The sequence below is a fragment of the Zootermopsis nevadensis genome, unplaced genomic scaffold, assembly GCF_977971745.1.
Source record: "Zootermopsis nevadensis isolate Lab colony 2312 unplaced genomic scaffold, Znev_1.0 Znev_ptg000002l, whole genome shotgun sequence".
NCBI classification, from domain to species: domain Eukaryota; kingdom Metazoa; phylum Arthropoda; class Insecta; order Blattodea; family Termopsidae; genus Zootermopsis; species Zootermopsis nevadensis.
The window spans coordinates 10527469-10552581 of NW_028259134.1; the positions used below are offsets into that span (position 1 = coordinate 10527469).

At 35.4% G+C, this 25113-nt stretch overlaps 2 protein-coding genes across 12 annotated transcripts in view; one reads left to right on the plus strand and one right to left on the minus strand.

Moving 5' to 3' along the window:
* Nucleotides 1-22: 22 nt before the first annotated feature.
* On the plus strand, nucleotides 23-11415 carry Maf1 (repressor of RNA polymerase III transcription Maf1). 6 transcript variants are annotated; one of them, XR_002544277.2, is made up of 7 exons: nucleotides 23-775; nucleotides 865-1014; nucleotides 3796-3952; nucleotides 5712-5836; nucleotides 6590-6709; nucleotides 7311-7859; nucleotides 8050-11415. XR_002544277.2 is itself a non-coding variant. In XM_022072026.2 (7 exons), exons 1-6 carry the CDS (start codon nucleotides 693-695, stop codon nucleotides 7848-7850), a joined length of 708 nt encoding a protein of 235 aa, XP_021927718.1. In that variant the 5' UTR covers nucleotides 23-692; the 3' UTR covers nucleotides 7851-7859; nucleotides 8050-11415. The 6 variants fall into 6 exon arrangements, 5 of the variants coding, with proteins under 5 accessions (XP_021927718.1, XP_021927722.1, XP_021927720.1 ...); XM_022072026.2 differs by having other exon boundaries at nucleotides 7778-7859; XM_022072030.2 differs by lacking the exon at nucleotides 8050-11415 and having other exon boundaries at nucleotides 6939-8024.
* Nucleotides 7674-25113, minus strand: part of CYLD (ubiquitin carboxyl-terminal hydrolase CYLD) — a 32122-nt gene continuing 14682 nt past the window's right edge. For 5 of the 6 annotated variants that reach the window (XM_087355243.1, XM_022072007.2, XM_087355238.1 and 2 more), the window contains 9 exons: nucleotides 24805-25016; nucleotides 23750-23906; nucleotides 23090-23249; nucleotides 22105-22301; nucleotides 21625-21812; nucleotides 20319-20427; nucleotides 20122-20237; nucleotides 18050-18266; nucleotides 7674-16752 (listed from right to left, as the gene is read on the minus strand). In XM_087355243.1, coding sequence (XP_087211369.1) covers nucleotides 16562-16752; nucleotides 18050-18266; nucleotides 20122-20237; nucleotides 20319-20427; nucleotides 21625-21812; nucleotides 22105-22301; nucleotides 23090-23249; nucleotides 23750-23906; nucleotides 24805-25016 — 1547 coding nt within the window. In that variant the 3' untranslated portion in view covers nucleotides 7674-16561. The remainder of the gene's footprint in view (nucleotides 16753-18049; nucleotides 18267-20121; nucleotides 20238-20318; nucleotides 20428-21624; nucleotides 21813-22104; nucleotides 22302-23089; nucleotides 23250-23749; nucleotides 23907-24804; nucleotides 25017-25113) is intronic. The other variant, XM_087355232.1, reaches the window with a different exon arrangement.

A 25113-nucleotide genomic window follows, 5' to 3' on the forward strand; every position in this document is an offset into this window, starting at 1 on the left:
CAGTTGGTGATACTGCCGATTAGCTCGATGTCTAAAAAAAGACAGTTGCATCGAAAAGAAGCCATTGGAGTTCTGTCATTGTCAAAATATTTAATTTTGTTATAGTCTTTGTAAATTGCCATAAATACGTGTAATTATGTGTGCTATTATGCAGTATTGTGATCTTTGATTTACACTTGAAGTATCTTGTGAAAGTTCGATATTTCTGAACTGTGAAGAGTGATTCGTAAGCGACCTTCAAGTCGAAAGGTCTATTTTGTTTAGGACGCTATTTGCCTGATCGCAGTGTTTATAAACACCAACTCCTAAGCGCTTGTTTGTTATTGTTGGAAGAACTTTTGCATATCGGGCTTAGTTTGTAATGTGCACTATCGACACCATTGAAGGAGAAGTGTATAGAGAAATATCGCTAATGATTCCTTCTTTTAACCTCGTACATTCAAGGCGAAAAGGGGTTTTTCGACATCCAAATAGAATGTTCAGAAACTTTTCAGCCATAAATTATCAAACACGTTTACGCAGTATAAGTTATTAATTTTGACACGACGTTTTTCGACAAAGTTAACAACTTTTGGCTTAACACAAGCTTTAATTCTTATGCTGATTGACCATTAATATTAGTTGGTGGTCCTGTGAAAGCTAGAAACAGCGTTGATTATTTGACTACTTTATTAAAAATACGATATTTGAGAATGAAGCTCTTGGAAAGTACACGCTTTGAAGCTATTAACAGTGCACTCTCTATAAAAACAGGCGACAGTAAAATATTTGGAAGGTAGGGTGTTTTAATTTGCAATTTTAAACTGGTCTGGTCAACAGTGAATGGACATTTTTCTTTAATTTTTCTCTGAAATATCATTTCAGAATTGAAAGCTACTCCTGTAAAATGGCTGGTAATGATAAACAGCTTTATAAACGGTTTAATTCTGAACAAGGGGTAACACCACATGATCTTCAAGCATTATCACCACCACAAACAGCCTTGGGGCTTTCACCTGGAAGGTGTCAGTACAGGTATATACTTGAAGAAAACCCGGTATTCGTGTGTGTAAGATTATGTCACATTTTCAGTTACTGACACTTGATAAAAACAAGATTTCTGATTCTGTAGCTCATGTGAAGCACAGAAAAGAAGCAGTCATTTGAAAACTAGACCAGAATGTTTCTTTGTAGATTTCCTTCCTATCTTTCTTGAATGCTGCATAGTACTGCTTGATTGAACTGGAAAATGCACCCCTCTCTCCTATGAAAATGGCATGCTATGAAGTATTAAAAAATACCATCATATTTACAGATGGTATAAATTAAAGTGTGTCTCAAGCTTAACTAAACAAGTAGGCATACAAATACTAAGAAAATGTATAAACTTTCTTGGGTATCAACTTACATAACTTGTAGGTAGAATGTTTTTAATTATATGTGGACTAAAACACCATGCTGACTTGAGTCAATAGTGACAGTCTTGATGTGAAAATAGATTATTGATTCAGTGGATGGTTGGCAACAAGTTGTTGTCCTTTCATGCTTCATTTATATCTGTCTAACACAGGTAGTTGCTACAGTTTCATTAAAAGACATGCTGTACTGTATGAACAGTTATGTTTTCTGTTATTTTGCTATTTGGACAATAAATGCTTCCATTCTCATGACTTCAGTTGTGAGACAGTATGGATGTATATCTCATCTGCATAAATGACCCCCTTCTTGCCCATATTTATTAATTGTCATTTGCTTACCAGTTCTTTCTCTGTCTGATTACCTCCAACAACTCAAGAAAAGGTGGCCGATTTGTATGAAATTTTATTTTTCTTTCATTATGGTGAGAGACTGTTCCTATAGAACTGCAACAACTAACAGCCTCATTATCCATCCCCCACATGATTCATTGGTGAATATGGAGTATTGGTGGAATGATATTGATGGAAAACCGAAGTACTCAGAGAGAAACCTGTTCCAGTGTCACTTTGTCCACCACAAATCCCTCTTGGACTGTCCAGGGAATGACCGCAGGTGTCTGTGGTGAGAAGCCAGTGACTAACCGCATGTGCCATGACACAGTACATTGAAGTTGTACTGAAATTTGTCATTAAGAAAGGAAAAGTTGTTCCTGGTGCTTAACTAAGCACCACATCATGCAGATGTATAGGGGAGTGGATGTATATCTCCACATATCATTAACCTTGGTACTAGATGGAGGTGAGTGGATAGTTTTGCACCCTGGCTGTTATACCTCATGAGGAAAGAACCCTGGTGCCTGTTCGATATGAGGTCACCTCAGAGCCAGTCTGGATACTGTGGTAAAGACAAAAATCTTGGTCATCCAGGCCCATAGCCTACACACTATATTGGTTAAAATTGGGCAACAAGAATGGGAAATTAAAATGAAGGCTTACACACATTTCTGTGGACATTGAGGAATCGCAGTCAGCTGCACAGTGTGGGGAATCATTAGTGATGAAATCAATATCCAACCAGGCAAACTTGCCTTGCAAAGGCTAATGACTTCACACAACTCTTAACATCACAGATACTATTCACAGAGGTCAAATTCTGGTGAACCCAAGGAATTTGTTATATTGCACACACCAGCTAACTTGTTAGCTGGTTACTGAAACTTTCTTAAGTCTGTGCTGCCTTACACATCCTCTTCACAGTCAGTCTCCTTTCTTCACCCATGGAATTTATATATAAATCTTATTTAAATCATCAGTATTAGTTATAAAGACTGTATTTTGGATGCCTTCTAAAGCCAGAAGAAAGAAAATTCCCACTTCAGTTTGCGTATCACAGTCTTGGATTGTGATGTAAATTTTTTAAACTGAGTACACAGAATTTCTGTGCCTTTACACACTGTTTCCACAATTCACAAGCTGGATGGAGTGTTCCACCATTGAAGTTGTTGGTCTTTTCCCCACTTCACAGAAAAACATAGTTAATGAACTGAATTGTCTGTTTTACATTTTTCTTATCTCATACATAAAAGCCATCTGTCCAACTGTTTTTCACCTAAGTGGCAGTTGTCATTGAAACAGAAACTTCTGTAACAAACTGTTCAGTACATTTCATTGTAGTTCAGTAATTACCACGTGAATGAAAAAATGTAAATGGGGTGGATGCCAAACCGACCCTTGCACTACAATTGTACACTGACCTTTTGTGCACCCGTTCTTTTAATCTGCTATTAGCCTGTAACTACATCAAAGTACAGTATCTTACCTAGCAAGACCTCATGATAGTCACCTGGTTTCATGAAATATCTGTATCTGTCATTGGCACTAATAATAAAGAATTTAATTAATTATTATTACCGGTAATTGGTTATCATCATCTGAGATGTACAGACTATAATATAATATGAAGTCATGTTTTCTTCAAGTAAAATTGTTCTGGCTTAGTATGGTGGCATAAGATATCTAATTTTCTTGGTGTTATGCCAAGAGCATCTTGATGTCCAGGTGCTTCACAAACTGAAAACATTTGGAAAGCATTGGCCTTAAGTATAATGTTCTATGTAAGTGAACTACTCGTACACTATACAGTGAGAGTGATGAGTGAACTCTTCTTTAGACAAAGTCATGACGAGGGGTACAGAATTCATCTTTCATTTTTGTTTATGTTACAGAGAGATATAAAAGAACTTTGCTTATCCCTGTAGTTGGTGTCATTATAATGACTAACACCTTACATCAGTCTGGTTTGCACTGAGAGTTCATTGCAAGTGTCCTGGCAGTCACATATGTATGTTCTGTCAACCTTTCCCTTGTATCCAGTTTATGTAGTTTCATTTGCTTATAGTAGGAGTATTTCTGGTGATGAGGATGGCCCGCTGTGTGACACCATCAGCCGCAAGACATTATTCTACCTCATTGCCACACTTAATGCAGCATTTCACCCTGACTATGACTTTTCTGATGCAAAAAGTCATGAGTTCAGTAAAGAGCCCAGTCTGCAGGTATGAGAAGCTTTGGTTAAAATAACTCTGTCTTAAAATAATGTTATTACTTTTTCCATCCTTCTATATATGTAGGTATATGTTATTCATACGACTGTCAAAAAAAATCCTTCAGCTCAAACAGCTGCCATTATCACCAGAGGAGGTTATCAGTGGTGAATGCTCCATTCTGATTTGTAGTGCACCACTAGATCACTAAAACTGGAAACTAAATATTAAATATATAACATAACAGAAGCATACTGTTGTTATTAACATACTTTAGCATTTTGGTGTGATGGTTGGGAGGGATTTAATAACATTGTATTTCCACACAACCTGACTTCTAAACAAGGATTTACCACAGGTTAGTGTAATTTTGCAGCATAATGCTGAATTGTAAACATGTACACAACCACTATATTAATTATATGCAAGATTGAAAATATAGTGCATGCATTTGCAATTATATTTGTGTCAATGAGTATACCCTAGTATGGTGTTTCCCGTACCATTTTATCCATGAATCACTTTTGGCCTCGGAAAGTATGCGTACTAGTAGAACTTGAACTCAGAACTAAAATCCACATACATAAAAGAGAGTAGAGCATATGCGATATTTTTACAGTGCACAAAAGAAATTGAAGTAGTTTACTTCAATTTAATGAGAATTTTTTTTTTTTGCATTAAAAGTACTTGATTCTTAAAGATGGCAGATAAGTATTTTACATTCATAACAGTGTATTTGAAAGTTCTTTATAACAAGGCAGATTTGGTGTACCTGTTGAATGATATCTGGAACAGTAACAATTGTCTCATTTTGGGTCTTCATTCAGTTATTGTCAGTCATCTTTGAAACACATATCATTTGAACACTGTAGCGTGGCTCCTTACTTTCTTCCTTTAGGCTTCCCTGATGATTATGAAAATGTCTTGTCCAGTCATACACAAAATTCAATGTTCACTCACTTTTCATATTGACATGCTGGTATTCCAAGATCTGAAAATAAAATTCACCAGACCAAGTATGCCTTGGTGTCTTTCTCACTGTCTGTATACTGAGTGTAGGCATCGTAACATATCTTTGCCTATGCCTTCCCTACGTATCTGAATATGCCCAGATGTGAAGACAAAATAGCTGTCATTTGGTGGTATTGCAAAAGTTCATGATTTTGACTGTACCATGTATTGATCTATTGGCATACAGTTACATAGTGGTTTGAGGAATCACAATGCTGATTGAAGAAATGGTAGTACAGTTTTTACCTAGCAGTGCTGAAAAAGTCTTGTTCAAAGGACATATCTTTGTATGAATTAATACCAATAACTTAAAGCTACAATGCTACATAATGAAAATAAAAGCCTTATTCCTGAAGGTCTAAAGGAATTGCTTGACCCTTTATAAATCCATTTACTACTAAATATAAATGTTGTTAAATCATAAGCTTTTTTCAAACACTATTTTGGAAACTGGATGTTTCCGTTACGTAACGGAAGGAAGATTCCTACTCGGTTAGACAATGGACAATACACAGAATTACCATGTTTATGTCAGTTACTTTTGTAAATCTGGTTTAGAAGAGACTGGATAAAAAAAGAGGTAAAAGAAATAAAGCTACTTTTGTTATGTTGTGTATCAATTCCAGTATTAGAGAAGCATTTTTAAATTAACTGGGTAATCACATTGGCTCCAGAAAAATCATAGAATAATACTTAACCAAAATTCATCATTCTTAGAATTTTTAAAGTGGAGACATTGAAAGTTGATGATGTTCAACAGTGGGTGATGAACACTGTGGACAGCAACTTGAGTGCCACAGCTGGTGAACAGTATCGTGCAATGCGAGCCCAACTCTGGGCTGCTGTTGATGATGAAATCTCTATGAATGATTGTGACATCTATAGGTGAGTATATTGTTGTGGGTCATATGACAGTCTGCACAACAAGAAAACTGAAGGTCATGCCTGTCTAGTCAGGTTTCATCTCTAGAACTATTTAATAGACTTTGATGAAATGTTGTGTTGGAGTACTAAAGTTGACAAGTTTAAATTAAGTATGAGTCTCATGTTCCACTTTCTCAGAAATTACATTAAAAAGATAGGTACTTGACAAAATATACATCTGTTTAATACCTGTAACTCATTTGAAACACTGTTTTCATTTTGGTTTATTTTTAACAAAAAACAAAGAGAAACCTATACGGAGTTTACTGTCTGTACTATTTATTAACTCTGTCAACAGTAGTATCTTTATGAGCCGGGATAGCTCAGTCAGTATAGTGACTAGCTACGGGCTGGACGATCCCCGACGGGGGCATAGGATTTTTCCTCTAGCCTCTGCGTCCAGACCGGCTCTGGGGCCCACCCAGCCTCCTATCCAATGGGTACCGGGGTCCTTTCCCGGGGGTAAAGCCGGCCGGGGCGTGATGCTGACCACTCACCCCCATCTAGTGCCGAGGTCAAGGAAGAGAGGAGCTATACCTCCACTCCCCCCAAACGCCTACATGGCGTATAGTGGGACAAACTTTACTTACTTTACTTTACAGTAGTATCTTTAATAAATGAATATCCAAAACTAGTGTGAAGCAAAATCACAGAAAACAATATATCTGTAGAATGTGTTGAAACTTGTAACTAATGGTGAATCCTTGTTTTCAGTTACAATCCTGATCTTGCATCAGATCCATTTGGTGAAGATGGGTGCCTTTGGTCCTTTAATTATTTCTTTTATAATAAGAAGATGAAACGTATAGTATTTTTCACTTGCAGAGCTATTAAGTAAGTATGAAATAATATAAGAAGCATGGAGTTACAATCTTTTTTAAACATAACCCCTATTTATATATTAAACAGATTTGAGTCATATACTTTACAGGAAAAACCTTTTCAGTTCAAACCCCATTAGTGTGAAGAATACCTAACATTTTCCTTCATCTTATTCAGATGGCTCATATATGCCATTTAAATCTATATTTAACCACCATGGCACATTCTGTACCTTCCACAGAGAAATGTATCTTGCACAGGGGCCCTAATAAGCAAGTGCACTATGGTGAACAATGAATGGCCTGAGGGAAACCAGTGATAAAGAGTGGTGTAAAAGGAGGATTAAAGGCAGGCTGTCACAAAACGCACAACACATGCTTCCGCTCACTTCCTCTGCCCACAGTCTTGATAAGGGTCTTACATGAAATGTCCCCTGTAGAACCTTCTTAGAAAACTCCCCTTTTAATGGTCTCCATCTGCATTGGCTGCTGCCTCTTCATTTATATTGTCTTTCCCATTGACCATGTCTGCTGACCCTTTTTCCTTTGTCACACACTCTCCTTTTACCATTCTTAGCTTTACTGCTGTAGATTTATTCTTTTCTTTTTACTAGTTACCACTGTTCCTCAGCTCTCATTATGGCCTCCATATGAGAGAGTCGTCGCACATGCAAGACTCTCAAGGCCACCTATCTTTTCACCCCATTCCTATTGACTCTTCTTCCAATTTAAATGCCTCACATCCTCATCCTGACACATTTCAGTCCTGAAGATGGAGGTGATAAGTTTCTATGAAGCACTACAAAACTACATGTCACAACTCAGAAGACCACAATTGATATCTTCACCACATCGACGACCTCAAATGTTTGACATGTATAAATTGCAAATCATATACAATTATATGATTTCATTTCAAAATTACTGCCATTTGGAGTAGCTCAAGAATTTTGGGAGCATCCCAGATGATTATCCAGTTGGGGTAGTAACATTATTTAATTTCATGTTTGTTTATTTGTACAGATAATATAATAAATTGCTGACAGATAATATATAATGGGTTTTTTTATATATTAACCAGCCCTATCTATCCACTGGAATCTGGATTCAGTAGTGACTTTGCTATGGATGAAGATGAAGATGAGACCTATTAAAACACATCTGTAAGTAGACCAGCAATCACTGCAAAATATTGATCATGTTACAGTAGAATGTTTTTGGACTGCAAGACACAGCTTGAGGTGATATAAAAGAACATTGAAACAAAGTAGCTGAAAGACCATTTGATCTTCATACAACTAAGAATGTGATTTGGTGATAAGCAGGAGGCTTTTTCTTTTCTTTTCTTTTCAGGAACATCAGAAAACAGCTGTAGCTATAATGTGTGAAACATTAATATTTGAACCTGGGAAGAAGGGAATAAAAAACAATGTTACTGAAGCTAGAAAAGCAGCTCTACTTTTGATGTTACAACTAGTTTTCCTATACAAAAGTGCAAAGCTGCTCTGCATTATATGTTCAAAATGTATTTTTTAGTCTTACAAACCTCATTCATATTAATGTTCAACACCTGTTGTTGGAAAGCTAATCACATTTCTGAAAGTATTTTTCCTTATATTTCATTAAAAATTCAGAATTTGTAGACCTTAATGAGTTATGCCCTTTATGTTTTCAACATACACCAATGTTTTGAGCTGTAAGCAGTTTTGAGAAACAAAACCCATAAATACAAAAGAAGAGTTACTGATTGTTAAAGCAAGTGGGACACACAGTTACTACTGCACTTTAAAAGGTTAAATCTACAGACACACACTTCTGATCATGTGTTCATTTCATGCAATTTGTGCAAAGAACGCATAAAATTTATAGTCAGAGATGTTTTACATGGCAGTATTGTACATTTTAGAATGTGGTACCATCAGTGATTTAAGACTAGATAAAGCCATATTATGTACTGACAATTAAAACATATTTGTCTTAAATTTTATCCATTGTGCCCTGAAAGTCATGTAACCTGAATTTTAAAGGTTCAAATTTTATTAGTATGATGGAAATTTAAATTTTCCATGCCCAGTGACAACATTGGATGCTTGTCATTCTGATAAGCTGGTTTGTTGCTGTTTCTTCATATCTGTTGAGCTTTAGCCAGTTGCTTGTGTAACAGGCATGCCATTTTCAACAGTGTAGCATGTTTATTTAAAATTAATTTCAGACAGTCATATGAAGCAGTTAAACAGGCATATCAGGTTCACTTTCCTGATGCTACTCTACCACATAAGTCAACATTTTTCAACTTGTTAAGTCATGTTCATGAAACTGGATCTTCTAATGATCAACAGATTATGCCTACAACAGGGTGGGGGGACACTTTTTAACATATGTTGTAATTATAATTTAATATGTATAATCATAGCATTCAACTTGTGTGACTTCCGGGGTACACTGTAGTTTGGAGTGTCTTATAGTCTGAAAAAAGGTGTTTTTTGCCATTTTGCACATTGCTGAAGACTCGTGGTTAGTTATTACTACCTTACATTTTGCTCCATCACGTCTATAGCCAACATTTCAGTTGTACAGTTTCATCGTTAAATATATAGATTTTTGTATAATTTCAACATATATATATATATATATCAGATGTTTTTAAAAATTTAATGTGACTAATTTTATCTCCATATGGCTCATGAAGGATGTTAATTTTTTTAAAATTCTAGAATAACATATCTGTTATTTGGGGGGGGGGGGGGGGGGGGGGAAATTTCAAGACATCCATAAATTTTGCTGAGCTTTCCATTCACAATTACAGGAAACTGCAATAAGCTCATATAATGACTACTTTGTTTATTTTATCTTACTGTAAGACAGTTCCATGATACAAATTGTCATTGAAATATAGTTTGAAATAAAAAGTAGCTTAAGAATATGTACATAATTCAGTTTAATGTAAAGGATCATTCAAAACATTTGAATGAAAACTTAATGTTCAAATAAACTGAACATGAGTGTATGGTTTACAGATTGAATTACATAAATGAGCAACTTTTTAAAGTTAACTGTCATATTATTTTGCTGAAGATATGATAGTCGTTTAAATGAAATTTGTTCAATGATTATTCTGGGCAAAGGAGTGTAGGCTGTTAGAAACTGTCCCCATACACACAGGCATTGATATTGATGCACCAGCCAGTGGATCCCCTCTATGAACACCCTAGGCTGTTGCTAGAACCACTGTAGCCTTGATGTCTTTGCCTGGCCAAAATCAACAGCCCTTGAGTGCTGGAAGCTATGTAGTAATAGGTCCAGTACCTTCCAACACATGAAGCACGTTGTATTCTGGACAGTGCAGGCCACTAGGCAGTGTCATCTATCATGACACCCCTTGTTACCATGCCGGGACACTTTCTCAATAGCAGTAAGGTCTCTGTTTGATAGTAGCATTGTGCATTGATGGTGATGTTAAGTACCCTCAAGAAAGTGCTAAAGGGTCATAGATTCAGGTTTGACAAATATGTCAAGGCTGCAGTAGTTTCAGCGTGAAGAGGGAACCCATCTGCTGGTTTCAGTGGGGTTCCTGCCTGACCATCCATGGGGACTGTTTTAACGGCCTCTACTCCTTCACCCAGAACAATCACTGAACACCCCGACATTTGTCACAAACCACTAAATGTAATGTCATAAAATAGTGTCAGAGGTTGATCACAGTTGACTGAATCTAGGCACACAAACCAGCCTCAAGCCCCAACACTGGGCAACTCTAAAGCTTATCTGTATTTTAGTATCATGGAACTGTGCTTCAAATGATATATATTTAACACTATTCTACCCAGAGTGTTTACAGTGGTATGTCATCATTTCCATGAAGCATGCATAACAGTTACAACATATTTTGTGTTTATTTAATACTTATTTGAGATAACATCACAAAACTCTGATGTTTCTATATATAATTAAACCATCCAAAATGAGGCCTGTATTGTAAAATTTAATTCTGAGGTTTTATCTTGTACCCAACAATATTGCAATATATGTACACTTAGCTGCAGTTAGTATTTTAATATTAACAAAATGATAATCTTAGTGGTAGTCTCTTAGAGTTGTAAATATTAATAACAATCCTCTATAATATTTTCTTTTATTATACACTACTATATGAAAATTAGATCTCACTGATTGTGCAAGTATAACTATTAACATTGTTTATAGTAGATGCATATTACTGTATGTCAAAATATCAATACTTTTTTTTTCATATGAAAGTTAGGATTTATAAGTAAAAATTACCTTATATATATATATATAACTTTAAGTCCAAGTCTGTAAAAAGTAGTCATCACACAGCCAGGATTCAGTTCAGGCATGTGGCATTTTAATACTACCTAACATTAATTTTTCATGTTTGTGCACACTCTGACGATGTCACATTGTTTAGAAGGGCATTATTTACATATATTTTCTGTTCTTATAATGTGTGTCAAAGTGATTAAATATTAGTAATGAGAGGATTTCATTTTGCATTTGACTTGTATTTTCAAAAATTAACTGTGCTTTCAAAATAGTCTTTTATAAATACAATGTATAAAGCTTTTATTTCCTGAAATGTGTTATTTTCATGCTTGCATTTCAATATTATTTAAGATTCTAGTATTAAACCTGTTCTATCTTTGACAGTTCATTAATTTGTGATGTTTAATTTTCAACTAATAAAGAAGTTATATTTATTGTATCTACTTTCCTTAAACAGCACCAAATGAAATGTTTATCTCTACTGGGATTTTACATGTCTAATCACAAGAAAAATTGGGTGTGAAGCACTATACAATGCTACAGAAAGGATGGCAGTAAACACTGTAATGCAGCAGGAAATGAAAGGAATATGAATTTAAGTATTTGTTTCCCATTCATTATAAAAAACGAAGTTTGCATGCAACAAATGTAAGCACCCTATAGATAATGATACTGGAAACATAATAATCTTCTTTTGGGATAAACATGTTATTAGTTTTACTTTATTGTGTAAGAAGGTAAAATGCATTTCAACATATTTATTAACATTGTGTGCCAATATTATCAACTCAAATTTCATTCTTTATGGAAAACGTGAGAATATTTTTTCCCCTTTTTCTGCGACTCATAACTTGACAGATAAATTTCTCTTATAAACTTTTGAGCACCCTGCACGGCTATTAAAAGGATTACAGGACCATGACATTTCTTGTAATTTTCTGCTTCTCTAAATAATGTTTAACATGACAATCACAAATCTGAGTTATCCAATTTAGAGAACCTTTGCTCAGTTTCTTAACACATACACTTTCGAGAGAGAGTATTTAAATTCATAAACATTCCTTCCTTTCAACACACTCTTCTCTTCCACTTTCCAACTTGCAGTTTAGTGCTTCTAAAAATAATTTAGGGACACCCTAAGGCTAATTGGATGGTTTCTTCTTTCCACAAAGAGGACTGTGGTATCATGTCCACATTTATTAAACTATCACTTTTGAACCAACTGAATTATTTTCATAAAAATGTATGTACATAATGCCAGTACGCCAGATCTTTGTACTTTTTAAAAATTTTCGCCATACATAATACCAAAATTGCAGCCACACAAAGTTACGAGGTTACATTAATACAGCAATTAATGAGGATCCTAAAATTTTGTCTGATTACAGGTCTTAAAAAATGTGCAGCTTTTGTTAAAGTGATTTTCTGCACAGTACAAAATAACATGGCAGACTTACAAAACCTACATTTTATTTTTTGCTTTGACAATGATAAATACAAATGTACCTTCACAACAAGAATTATAAGTATGGTGATGGTGCAAAACTCTGAAGTTATATCTGACAAATTTATCATGCTTGGAATCTGTACTAGTTAAAATATGCACTGAAATGGAGCATTAAAAGCATTAGTGTTAGTTTGCTAGCAGTGCTTGTTCAGCTATTACCAGTATATATATTTTTTACATGTTGTGTAAGCGTTTTGGTCACTTTTGCCTAATTTTTAAAATAAAAATCATTCTCCCAAGTTTGGCTCTTGAAAGGTAACATTTTCTTAAAAAAAGTTTCTAATATGAACCACTGCATATTTTTTGGGTACCCTCGTGCCAAATTTTCCAAATAAAATTTCTCAAGGGTTCTCTCTCCAACAGGGCCATTTTTAAGTTTTGAACAACCTTTTGCCTACATTTTTAAAACAAAAAATCAGTTGGTGATCTAGGTTTTGACACCATATAGGCTTTTCGGCAGTTGCAAACATTTTGAACAAACACTATTTTCATCTTCAGGGCTGAAGGTTATGAGTCTACATGATGCCAAAACTCAGATCATGCTCACCACCATAAAAACGTCAAATCCCACATAAATGGTATGAGTTTGGGGTTGCTTCCATTAGCATAATGTCCATATCAGAATCCATTCAGTGATTTTTGAGTTGAAACATCATGGATAGACATGATCAGCCTATGCATATTGTGCAAAGAATACATAACACATACAAATTCTTTGTCTTGTGTGGTGTTGCATTACATGACTGAATATTATAACAAATAATGGACAACCTATGTTACAAATGCAAATGGGTGTAAGTAATAAATAATTCCCTTTTCTTATTATGTGATAATCATTAAAGGATACTCATATCTTTAACATATGTGCATTCAAGCTGTTTCTTGTTTACCAAAATACATTTGGGTCCCAAAGTTCTTTTATTTTATGAATGTGTAAATTGGATTCACTCAAATCATTTCACTGAAGTATTACAAAACCTTCCAAAATAAATTAGTTAAACTGTATTCTAGACATTATTTTACTCATATGAAACAAGCAAAAATTCATTATATTTTGCAGTACCTGCAGAGTGGCCAGTAACAAATTCAAATTTGTAATGAAAGATCATACCTTCGAAAGATTTCTTCTGTATCTCGATGTTTGTTATTTCTGCATTAGGTCTTGAAGCATCATATCAAGCTCAGCTGAAATATTCCCACAGAGCTCTATAAGACTACCACATTTCCTTCACAGAGTTGTAAGACAAAGCAACCACTCTTACACTGAACACATGAATAACTTTCAGTGACTGGAAGTGGTGAGATAACACAATTAGCTTTTCATCATTTTTCACATTATACAATGTATAGAATTCACTGAAAACATTTGTACACTTTTTAAGTCCACCTACTTCATCACATTGCAAGGTCAAACACAAACAGTACCAAACAGCAGCACTAGTGAAATCATCAGGAAATCGTTTTGCAACTCACAACTTTCACCAACATTATTGGTGTCCTACCCTTCACAACAATATGAAATTAGTCCAACACTGCAATAAAAGCAATGATTATAAATGGAGGTGTATAGACTCATGAAGCAGAAGCAGGCATAATGTTTGTTGTTCTTTTAGGAAGGACAAGTTGTTTGAACACAAATTCAGTCCTTAAAAAAGCACTTATATTTACATACATCTTGATCTGAGAGTTTCCAAGTAGAAAGAGCATATATGGTTCTGGAAATCCCCAATTGCACCATTATTAACTCATTGGCCCTACTGAGATGTATGTTCAAGAATTTTACATACTTCTGAAAAACCATCATTCCAACTAATATTGTAAAAATTGATGAATCCAAGTTTATGGTGAGGAATAAACTCACACACAGTATTTAGAATAGCACACAAATGAACACATGGTGAAACACTGTAGAGCATCAAGTAAATAATCTTTGGTTTCTCTAAAATTAAAGAATGACTAACAGAAAACAGAATGCTCAAATGTCTTACACACAGTGGATACACTAATACTATGAGTATATATCCCACAAAAATATTTCATACATGTCATAGGACATACTGAACCCTGTTAAAAGATGTCGGATTTGAGAGTTGAACGTATACATTTCATTATATTAAAGTTTATAAACAGTAATCAGATTAAATTTAGTTTTCCATAGTTATAAGGAGAGACAGGATTGTAGAAACAATAGATGATGATTAGGCTTATGATAATAGGTTCATACAGCGTTCTTCTTTTTGCTGTAAAAGAATGTGGCAGCCAAACTAAATTCAGTAGTAGCTGCCTGTGAAATCTGGTAGGGAAATAAGGAGATACCTCCATTCTACATTCTGTATAAAACTTTTTAACTGTGTTATGGCAATGCAGTGAAATGCTGAGAATGTCCGACAGCTTTAAGATATAAATTGGGAGATCGAGCATAAGGTGACTGGATGTGGAGGAAGATATCAGGAAGATGGAATTTAGAGGATATATCAAAATGGATAAAACTTGTTGGGAAGGCCAAGGCCCTACAAAAGGGCTGTAGTGCCACAGAGTAGTAGTAGTAGTAGTTTGTATGTACACTTTAACAGCTGGGAACTCCTCACCCAGTCAATTCTGCATGAAGAAACACATGCAGGTCTTTATGCAAATAACCCATTGCTTTTGTCTGACCTGATGAAAATTTAAATGTGTAAACAAATTTTAGTTAAACTACTATAAAATTTCATGAAAATTTATTCAACTCTGGCCTGGTGAAGCTAACAGGTACATTTTGCAATACTTACTTGGAAACATGACTTTAAAATGAGGGTATGACTTTTATCCCCATGGTATTATGCATGGAATGTTTTTAAATTTAATTAAAATATTGACCTGATATATAAATATCCTAACTTAGCTTAACAAATCAGATAACTAACAAAGACCAATAAATAACGTTTTCACCAGGGACTCCACAGACATAACATAATTGTTTTATTTTCCTGATGAAAATCATGTTACTTCCAACACTCACACTGAGGACTGCCAATCCCATTCACCCTCCCTTAAATAATTCATCCATGCCTATTTCTTTCATCAGTGAACACAAATGTTGTTTCTTTGGGCAGTAAAGCTATGTGGGGATGAAGGTAAACACCAACATTTTGGAGGAACATACCGTCTTCATCTTCACATCAGAAATGTTGTTGGTATCTACCTGCAAGTCTACATGGCATTATTACTCAGAAGACCAAAATCAACATCTTAACTGCCATAAGAACCTCAAATCTCACAAATCAACAGCCTCTCTTTACTAAGGACTGAGTCAATTAATGCACACCTGAACAAATTGTCCCTTCAGAACCTACACAAGTTGTCCACACAACATATTGCAGGAGAATACTTCTTCCTGTTCATAAATTACCTGCAACAACTGGACATGACAGTGTGGAGTCACTCAGCATTTCTACTTGATGAAGATTTCTATTTAGTGTGTGTGCACGTGCGTGTGCACGCACATGTACACAACACATACAAAGGGCATACATGTATATAGTGAACTGGCCATTCTTATCAAATTTATGTAAATTAACTAACATCCAGAATAAGTCCAGTCATAAAAACTATACTGCTGGTAAAAGCAATAGATTGATGAATACAGTGGTTCACAACATGCTGCATTGTTAGAAAATGTAATTATCTTCGAATCATATGCTGCTACAATGGTTTTATAAATTTTTATGTTATTTTAACACACTGTTCATTTTAAATAAAATGTAATAGCACAGAGTAACACTTGTACAATATTAAAATGTTGTGTTCAACAGTGAAGTGCCATACATTAAAGGGTAAGTATTGGCAGTACTGTACATTTTGATATCAGAAATGAACTGGAAGTCATAATGCTCCATACTGGCCACTGAAGTTGAGAAATCTGGATATCCTTCTTGCTGCTGTCAATAAAGAACTTTATTTCTACATCAAACTGCAAGTCTCTTTCCTTCACAAAATATACAGTAACACTTCATGTACAGCCATTTTTCATTTAAAATACAAAATATCATACAAATCACAAACTCAGGTGGATTTTAAATGCTACATATTACCTTCCTATCTGTACATCATGACATCAGGACTCTGGTACATGCACATATATGCGTCACACAGTAAACGCTTGGCATGTTCTGGCAGCTGACGATCATCTTTCATCTCACGGAGAGATTGGGCCCCATCATCAGACAACCAATATGGAAGGTTTGGACATGATACCATTTCAGGAATATTGTAGCCATTCTGCTCACCTGAAATATTTGAATTATGCAATCAGATTATGAAGATTCAGCATCACAGACAACCCAAAAACATAAAACTGACATAAGAATAAAGAATGTAACATGGGTAGGCAACAGAATACATGTATCATGTGAACTGCAAGCAAAAACAAGACCACATATCTTTCATGGTATAAATACTGACAGCTGATTAAGAGTAATGCTTAGCTTACCCAACTGATGGGTTTAAAAATTAAGTGATGAACACAAATTATGAAGCTCCCTTTTACATAATATTCTCCATCCTCCAATTATTTCCTTTTTCTTATGTTCAAAAATTCTCTCTTCACTCTGCTCTCTAACATTACAATTATACCAATACTGAAAACAGTTCATATGTGTGGTTAAGCAGTGCAAGCATTTTCATAATTCTAGACTCAAAGATTTAATTCTTCAATTGGAAATGACTTAGAAAGAGAAAATATGTCTATTTGAAAGTTATTACATACCCACATAAATATAAACAGAAACCTGAATGTGGACAAAAACAGATATTTGCAAAAAGATTTTTAAAAACAGAAGGAAAACCAAAAGAGATAAGATATAAAAAAGATAGAATCTGAAGTTAGACACCTTGGCAGTTAAACTAACAATAATATAATGACATGGTCTGAACACATTTAAAGAATGAACAAAGAAAATTCAAAGACAGTTTTGAACATGAAAGAAAAAAATAAAATGCCAATGAGAGAGACCAAAACCAAGATGTGAAAAAAAAGGGCTAGAAACTGAGAAATAGATGTAGGAGGACAAAGATACATAGAAAGCTTAGTTGTCACATGACCTGTAAAAAATAAATGTCTTATGAAAAAGAATGTTAATTAATTTAGAAATTAAAGCTTCTCAATTTGGCTTCAACTTTTCCTTACTATGATTATTTTACATATCTGTAGTTACACAGGTTTACTTATCACATTGTCCATAACAGATTTCAAATAAGTTCAATAAATACATTTTAATGCTGTCCACCAATATGAAATTTTAATTAAGTCTGTTTGATCAAGCAGAAGTCTTTCTCTGTATAGACACAGGTATTAAAATAGATGCTTTACTTTGAACATTAAACTCAAATCCAGTCCAAACAATAACAATTCATTCAACTTAAAACTATTCACACATCCTACCTTCATGCACAATATACCTTAAACTGAACAGATATAGAAGGAAAAAGTAAGCTACCTTCTATTTAAACTTATTCAAGTGATTTTAATATGATGGTGAATTCCTCACACTTCTTTTTGTATGGATTGAAACACATTTTCCATACCTTTTCTATCAGCCATAGAATCAAAAAAACACCAAGGTGCATCAGAGCCACTGCCACATTTGACAAAGGCCACATAATGTGAGGTTTCAATGCACACAACAGCAAACAATTCCATGAACAACCGAGGAACTGGACAGTGGTCCTGCAGTATGGAGAATTCAATGGGTACAGAGAGAGGACGCCATCCATGACTACTACGCCGCTGATGGCTATGAACCTGCAACATAAGACAAATATCATTCCATACATTTACCAATCCTGGAAGAACTGGTTTATGTAATGTCATTCATAACATTTGGCATTTTCAATAATAATAATAATACCAAAAAATGTAAAGAACAAAGAAAAGTCATACTGGTTTCAATATTAAGGTAGAATCTGATAAAGCTGTGTATATGAGCATGGCATTCATTACTGAAGAGCACTGCACATCACAAATCACAACCTGAAATTTAATTAAACAGAGAAGACGTCCTTCATTTTACTTCAGTGATAATTACTTGGCCAAACTGACAATTTACTTCTGGCTTATAAATTTCAGTTTCTTACTAAAGTGATTTTTAAAATGGAAAACCTGAAAATTCCCACTTTGTCAAACACATTTTCAAAATAATGTTTCATAAATACAATTGATAACAAAGTAGATCAGGTATTACTTTCTGAAAATCATCATCTGTTCAGTTCAATAGCTGTCTATCATTCCATCAGTTTGCCCATAAGGCTCTTTAAGTGAAAAATGCTTTACAAATCCATCACTGATTTACAAATTACAGTGAAACCTCGATGCATCGTTTTCGGCGGGGGTGGGAAATAAAAACGATGAATGCGGGAAACCGATAGATGCGGGAAAGCATTAAATTTTTTAAAAAAAACAATGTTTCTCTTTCAAAGTTACTTCTTTTTACCAAAAAAGTCTTAAATGGGCAACTGGTTTGTCGAAACTTTACGTTTTAGACCAAACAGAACACTTTCCACGTTCAAAATGTTTTCCTCGTCACATTCACTAATATTAAGCGCGTAAAAGAACGACTTCACTTTCGCCAATGCAGCGTGTGCTTCGGCAAAACTCGGCAATGCTTAGGGCTCGCATTCGTCGTCTTCCTCTTCCTCACCACTCCAACCCCCTTTGCGGACAATAACAGGAAGAATGGAAATACTATTACTGCCGAACTCAACGAAACGTAGCTGTAGAAGACCCTGAACCGCTGGAAACGAGATGAACCAGAAGAATGAAAAGTGCCGCCAGCCTTTCCTTTGTACTTGTAATAAAAGCATTTGTGAAGAAATTCACACTGCACATGCCATCTGGCATCGCTGGAACGAAATATGAGTGCACCCTAATTAAAATCGTAAAATTTCTGACAATGCGCGCCGCCATTCTCTCCAACTATCACCCCTGCACCGCTGACCCTCATTCCAAAAGAATGTGCTGGTTGGGCGACATAACAGGTTACCACTACTGTGTATTCCAAAAACATTGTGCGTCTTTCGGTATTAATTTATCTCAAAACCCAGCATTTTAAATTCTCAGAAACGATCATTGCGGGAAAATTGTGGGCCGGGACTAAGATTTTTGAACGATCGATGCGATAAAACGATAGTTCGAGGAACGATAGAAGCGGGAAAATGTAACATTATTTTATATGGGATGTATTCGGGACCGAACAAAACGGACGATGCATCCGGGAAAACGATAGTTCCGGGAACGATGGATAGAGGTTTCACTGTAAATACACAAATAAAAGAAAATTCTAGGTAAAATTAATTTATGCTGAAAAAAATCCATTTTGTATGTAAAGACATAGAAAAAACTTAACATTTGTTCCCTGACAGATGAACAAAGTTTTCATAACATACAATAACCAAACCAATATATGCATGAACCGCATCTCAGCATACACATGTACAGAGATGTTTTGTTTTGCATATGGTTTGCATTGTAGGCATTTCTGAAACATCAAGTAACACATGTTAAAAATGACATGAAGAAGATAAATGTGCAAACTACAACAGATAACTGTGGTTGATTTCTAGCTGTCAACTTAGAGTGCTACAATATCAACTTAACGTACTGTTTCTAGGCACTTCGCGCAGAATGCGATACTCTCCAGTCCAACTCCAAATTCACCAAAGCAATCCTTACATTCAAATTCAGCCAACTTCCCACAGACTGTGCACTGTCGAGGAGCTGAAAACAAGAAAACAGAACTGTTCATGCAACACATCATTAAGCAATCTGAAAAAAATGTCTTTCTGTAAATGTACTCACAGTCTTCAATGATGTCTGTAACATCTAGAAGCTGTGAAGGCAGTATGCGTGGGTACATCTTGAAGGACTTTCCAAACCTGGGCATCTGAATAATTAAACAGGCAGGCACCTGAAAAAGAAATACTTATTCAACAAACTACTTACTGGTCCGAGTGGTCCATTATCAAATAGTGATTAATGTTAAGTTATTCAGAAAGTCCTTGTTACACAGGGTGATTCAGGACAACTCTATCAAACTACATGGGTGGATTAATCACATGATACAGAATAAAAAGTCCTATTAACATGGTTCTAATTCTGAAAGGTTAGTACATTACAGTAGTTTAAAAGTAAGATACAGATATACTAGAAATATAAGACTTTAATGAAAAACTTCACAACTTCAGTATTAAACTAAAATAAAATGCATTTCAATAGTTAAATAGGCTACAAAAACTATTTTGAATAATTGACAGCATGCTGCCACCAAACACAACGTTGCAAACCTCAACAAAACACAGCAGTGTAGTGTACAGTAATATGCAATGCACAAATGTATCAGAGGCAGACACTTTGAACAGTTTTCATAACATGTTTATTTAAGTTATAAGGAATGAAATGCGGGGTCTGCAGTGGCCGCGAGGTCTGAGGCGTGGGTCTTGTGCTGCTTGGTCGCAGGGACCGTGGGTTCGAATCCCACTCAAGTCATGGATGTTTTTCTGTGTTGTGTTGTTCTATGTACAGGTAGAGAGGCCTTGCGACGGGCCGATCCCTCGTCCAAGGAGTCCTACCGAATGTCCATAGATCAAGCCAACTGAAAAGTTGGGGACCCATAAAGGGTACCGGAAAATGTATAAACATTGTTAAACCGGAAAAAGAAGAAGAAAGAAGAAGAGGAATGAAATGCATGTACAAGCATGTGTATATATCAGATTCGAAGCAAATTTCATGGATCTCATTCTCCCAAGCATCTCTCATAAATTTTCAAATCTCTCCTATTGGCAATACTAAAATGCATACATAAGAGCTATAAACATGTTTCAAACACAGTTTTAAATTTTGCAGTTGTGTATTTCTAGAAAATAAAAACAATAATGCCCATCACGGCAATTTTCATTATAAATGAAATCCACTGACACAGAACAGGAATGAGTAATTGGCTTTGTGATTGATATTCTTTAAATATGATTGAAAACTACCATAACAGAAGCTGCATATTTTTTACATCACTCACCGTTAGTGAAGAAAAATACTCATATGACTGCCAGAATTCCAGCAACAATACAAAAAATATAACTTCACTGAATCAAGTGCTCTTCTGGCCTACCTCCTTCAGCTTGATGTCACTAGCTAGAAAACTCTGCTCAAATAGCTGCTGAACTGATGGAAGGATGAGGTGCTCATCTTTCTCCACAAACAGCTGGTAATGATAAGCTTCTTGCCCTGAACTCAGTTTCAGGAAAGGCTCAGCCCGAAGTATCTGAGCTATTAATGATGTAAGGAATTCTTCTGGATCTGTAACATTCGTAATAAAACATAATGAAGGAAGCATTACCTTTCAATCTTAATGTAGACAAAATTTCTGGTATAATTTAATTGTACAGAATAGCTAGTACCAAATGAAAGTGTCATTAATTTGGTTAAGTCAATTACCAAGATTAAGGATTAGTGGTATGTGGGTTGGTTAAGTATAAACTCTACACAAGTGAAATTAATTCCCTGGTGCAAATGTATCATGATCTACCAAATAGAAACATCAGGTCCCTTGCCACTTGTTAAAGCAAATTAGTTTCTAATAGTTAGTTACCTTTCTCTTCGCTTGTTAATCCCGTGACAGAACTCAGATTTTCAAGCAATGTCCTTAACTTCATCACTCTGTCTGCCCTGACATACAAATTCTGGCGTAAAGGATTTACTATCTCTTCCCGCAGAACCCTCTGCACTTCTTGATACTGGGGCACATCATTTTCAGTTTGTGGCCGGAAAAGTAAACTGTCAAACACACTGAAAAACCGACGTACATAACGGCATAAAGTTTAAATACAGTGGAACTTTATTTGTACATCTTTCAAGAATCAAGAAAAACTATGGTCAGACAATGAAAAGTACTAAAACAGTAAAATTACTATATCGCAATAACCTTGCTCTGAAAACGCACTAGTGACAAGGCTCATCCTCAAACAATGAAGCATGATCTGAAGCCTTCCTGGTAACCAAGTATAATGAATTCTTCTCAGGCTACCAGCTGAGCGAGGTGAATTTCAGTATCCTGAGGATGAGGACAAAGATGGTTCTCAAAATGGTGTTTTCTCCATTAAACTACCCTACTCGGCTGGTAGCCCGAGAATAATTAATTAAACAATGAAGCAGTTGGGCCAGGTATTTCTCTCGTGATTTGTGTCATACAATAGTCCATTCAGAGTTTGTTCTTGTTTCCTTGTCAAAGAGGGTACTTTCAGACTCTGGATAGTATCAAATTAAATTACCCCAGAAATGTAATTTCTGAAAACCAAAGGACCATCAAATTAAGTAAACAGTAACAATAAAACAAAATAATTTAGAAACACCATACTAGAAGGGAGATGCAAGAGTTTACAGTCTTTTTCCCAAATTTAGAAAATTATTTCTGTGGCCTGTTTGTAAAAATTAAAATCACATTTACCGACCATAATCAAAAATAAAATTTGTCAACTTCGATGTAAGCAGACATTTTCCTCTCATATATATATCGATTATGGATGACTTAAACATAATATATTACACACATGGTTAAATTATATTGTTCTTCTTACCTTGTAAATGTAAACATGCTGAAGAGTGTAGCATCTAGGTAACATGAATTATGGTGACCCTGAATGCCTCGATACTTTCCACACAAACTTTCAAGATTTCCTTTCCTGCTTATAGGTCCAACTGCACCAGGGATCACTGGACACTGCACCTGCCCAAACGCTGCAGTGAACACAAATCAAAGTTTTTACCTACTAGACTTTGATGGCACAAAATATACCTTACAAGTTCATGAATATCTGCACCTGAATTCCAACATGGAATTTGGGGGGGGGGGGGGGGGGGGGCACATGCACGCGCACACATGCTGCCACAGAGAACGCAAAAATTATAAATATCAAAGTTATTTTATTTAAATATTACTAAGAATAAACATCAAAAATGAAGAAACAAGGCAGAAAAGAACAAATCCAGACAGATAATAAGGACTGTTATGCCAAACTAACTGAAACAATATAAATGTAAAGAATGTAACACAAGGCAATGTAGCAACTATTGTTGCATATATTATGAATAACTGCATTGTAACACTCATGTATGAACTGAAATTTCAGACACAACAGTAGCCCTCATCTACAGTCAGCAGATAATGATACAACTGATATATGCCCCAAACACCAATATGGAAGCACAATCTTAAATTATAAAATATTTTCAGTTACTTTTTATTTTTGTGTCATTCAGTACAGGATGGACATCTTGAAACCTGCCATCCTTTTGACACATATTAAGGCTGACAAACATGGCCTTCCTTGGACTACACTGGAAATATCTGCGCCCATTAAAAGTGCCATCATTGTAGCCAAAGTGTTCTTCCTCCTGGAACAATAGTCAAAGTCATATTTTGTTCACGATGCAAGAGAATGAAACAAATAAGAATGTTACATTCAAACATAAAACTTAAAGACTGCATGCAAGTCAATATACAACTACACCTGCTACAAGATAGTTTGAAAAGAATTTATGGCACCTACTTTCATTTTAATGTAACCTAGAAGCTCAGTCAGTATAGTGAATGGGAACAGGCTGGGCAATCAGGTTTCAATCCCTGACAGAGGCAGAGGAGTTTATTGTAGCCTCTACATCCAGACAAGTTCTGGGGCCCACCCAACCTCCTGTCCAATGGGCACTGGGGTCCTTTCCTGGGGTAAAGCGTGGCCAGGGTGTGCTGCTGACCACTCACCCCCTTCTAGTGCCAAGGATGAGAATGAGTAGGAGCTATACCACCCCTCCCATAAGTGCCAACATTTGATGTCATGGGACGGATTTACTTTTTACTGTCCCTTTAATGATCAGTTGGAGCCAGGCCAGTCCAATTTTGGTGGGAAACAGGTCATAAGCATGCCTAAAAATGTTGTATAAAAATATGAAGCAATGCACAATATAATAAAATTTCAAGATAATTTAATAAGACCTACATGGTACTAAATCTCTGAAAATGATCTCAGATAATAATGTACGATGAGATGGAGAAAGTTTGTGTGGCATATTTAATGTATTGTCCTATCACTTACTTGAAGGAAATGAGTAAAATCACTAGAATATTAACAAGATACTAATAGACTGCCAGCAATGTAAGTTACCACCAAGCTAATCTACTTACTCAGAAAACACAGGTTTCTCTGTAAATCACATTCAACATCATATGGCACATTTTAAACCTGTAAATAGTGGTTAAAAATTCTACGTGCATTTAAAGAAAATATTTTCGACCAACCATCTCTATTCCAGCAACTTTCCGTGCTTTCTTGTCTTCAGGTACAATTCCAATCCAACGAATCACTCCATAACGTGGTTCTCCACTTACGGTAACCTCTACCACAGATCCCACTCCCAAATCATGTGACCGTTCAGGTTCAGGAGAATCAGGTATTTCAAGGTAGTCACTGCTTCCAGTTGGACTTGTTAACACCAGATGATCTCCAACTTCTGTAACATATCAGTAAGAGACCAGAAATAATGTTATACTTGCTGTTGTTTGATACTGTCTGCAAACTTTAAATGAAAAGCTTACAATGCTATCCTG

Coding starts and splice junctions, on each gene's coding strand:
- Maf1 (XM_022072026.2), top strand. CDS start 693: ATGAAGCTCTTGGAAAGTACACGCTTTGAAGCTATTAACAGTGCACTC. Junction 776..864: donor GACAGTAAAATATTTGGAAG/GTAGGGTGTTTT, acceptor ATATCATTTCAG/AATTGAAAGCTACTCCTGTA. Junction 3,953..5,711: donor GTAAAGAGCCCAGTCTGCAG/GTATGAGAAGCT, acceptor GATGTTCAACAG/TGGGTGATGAACACTGTGGA.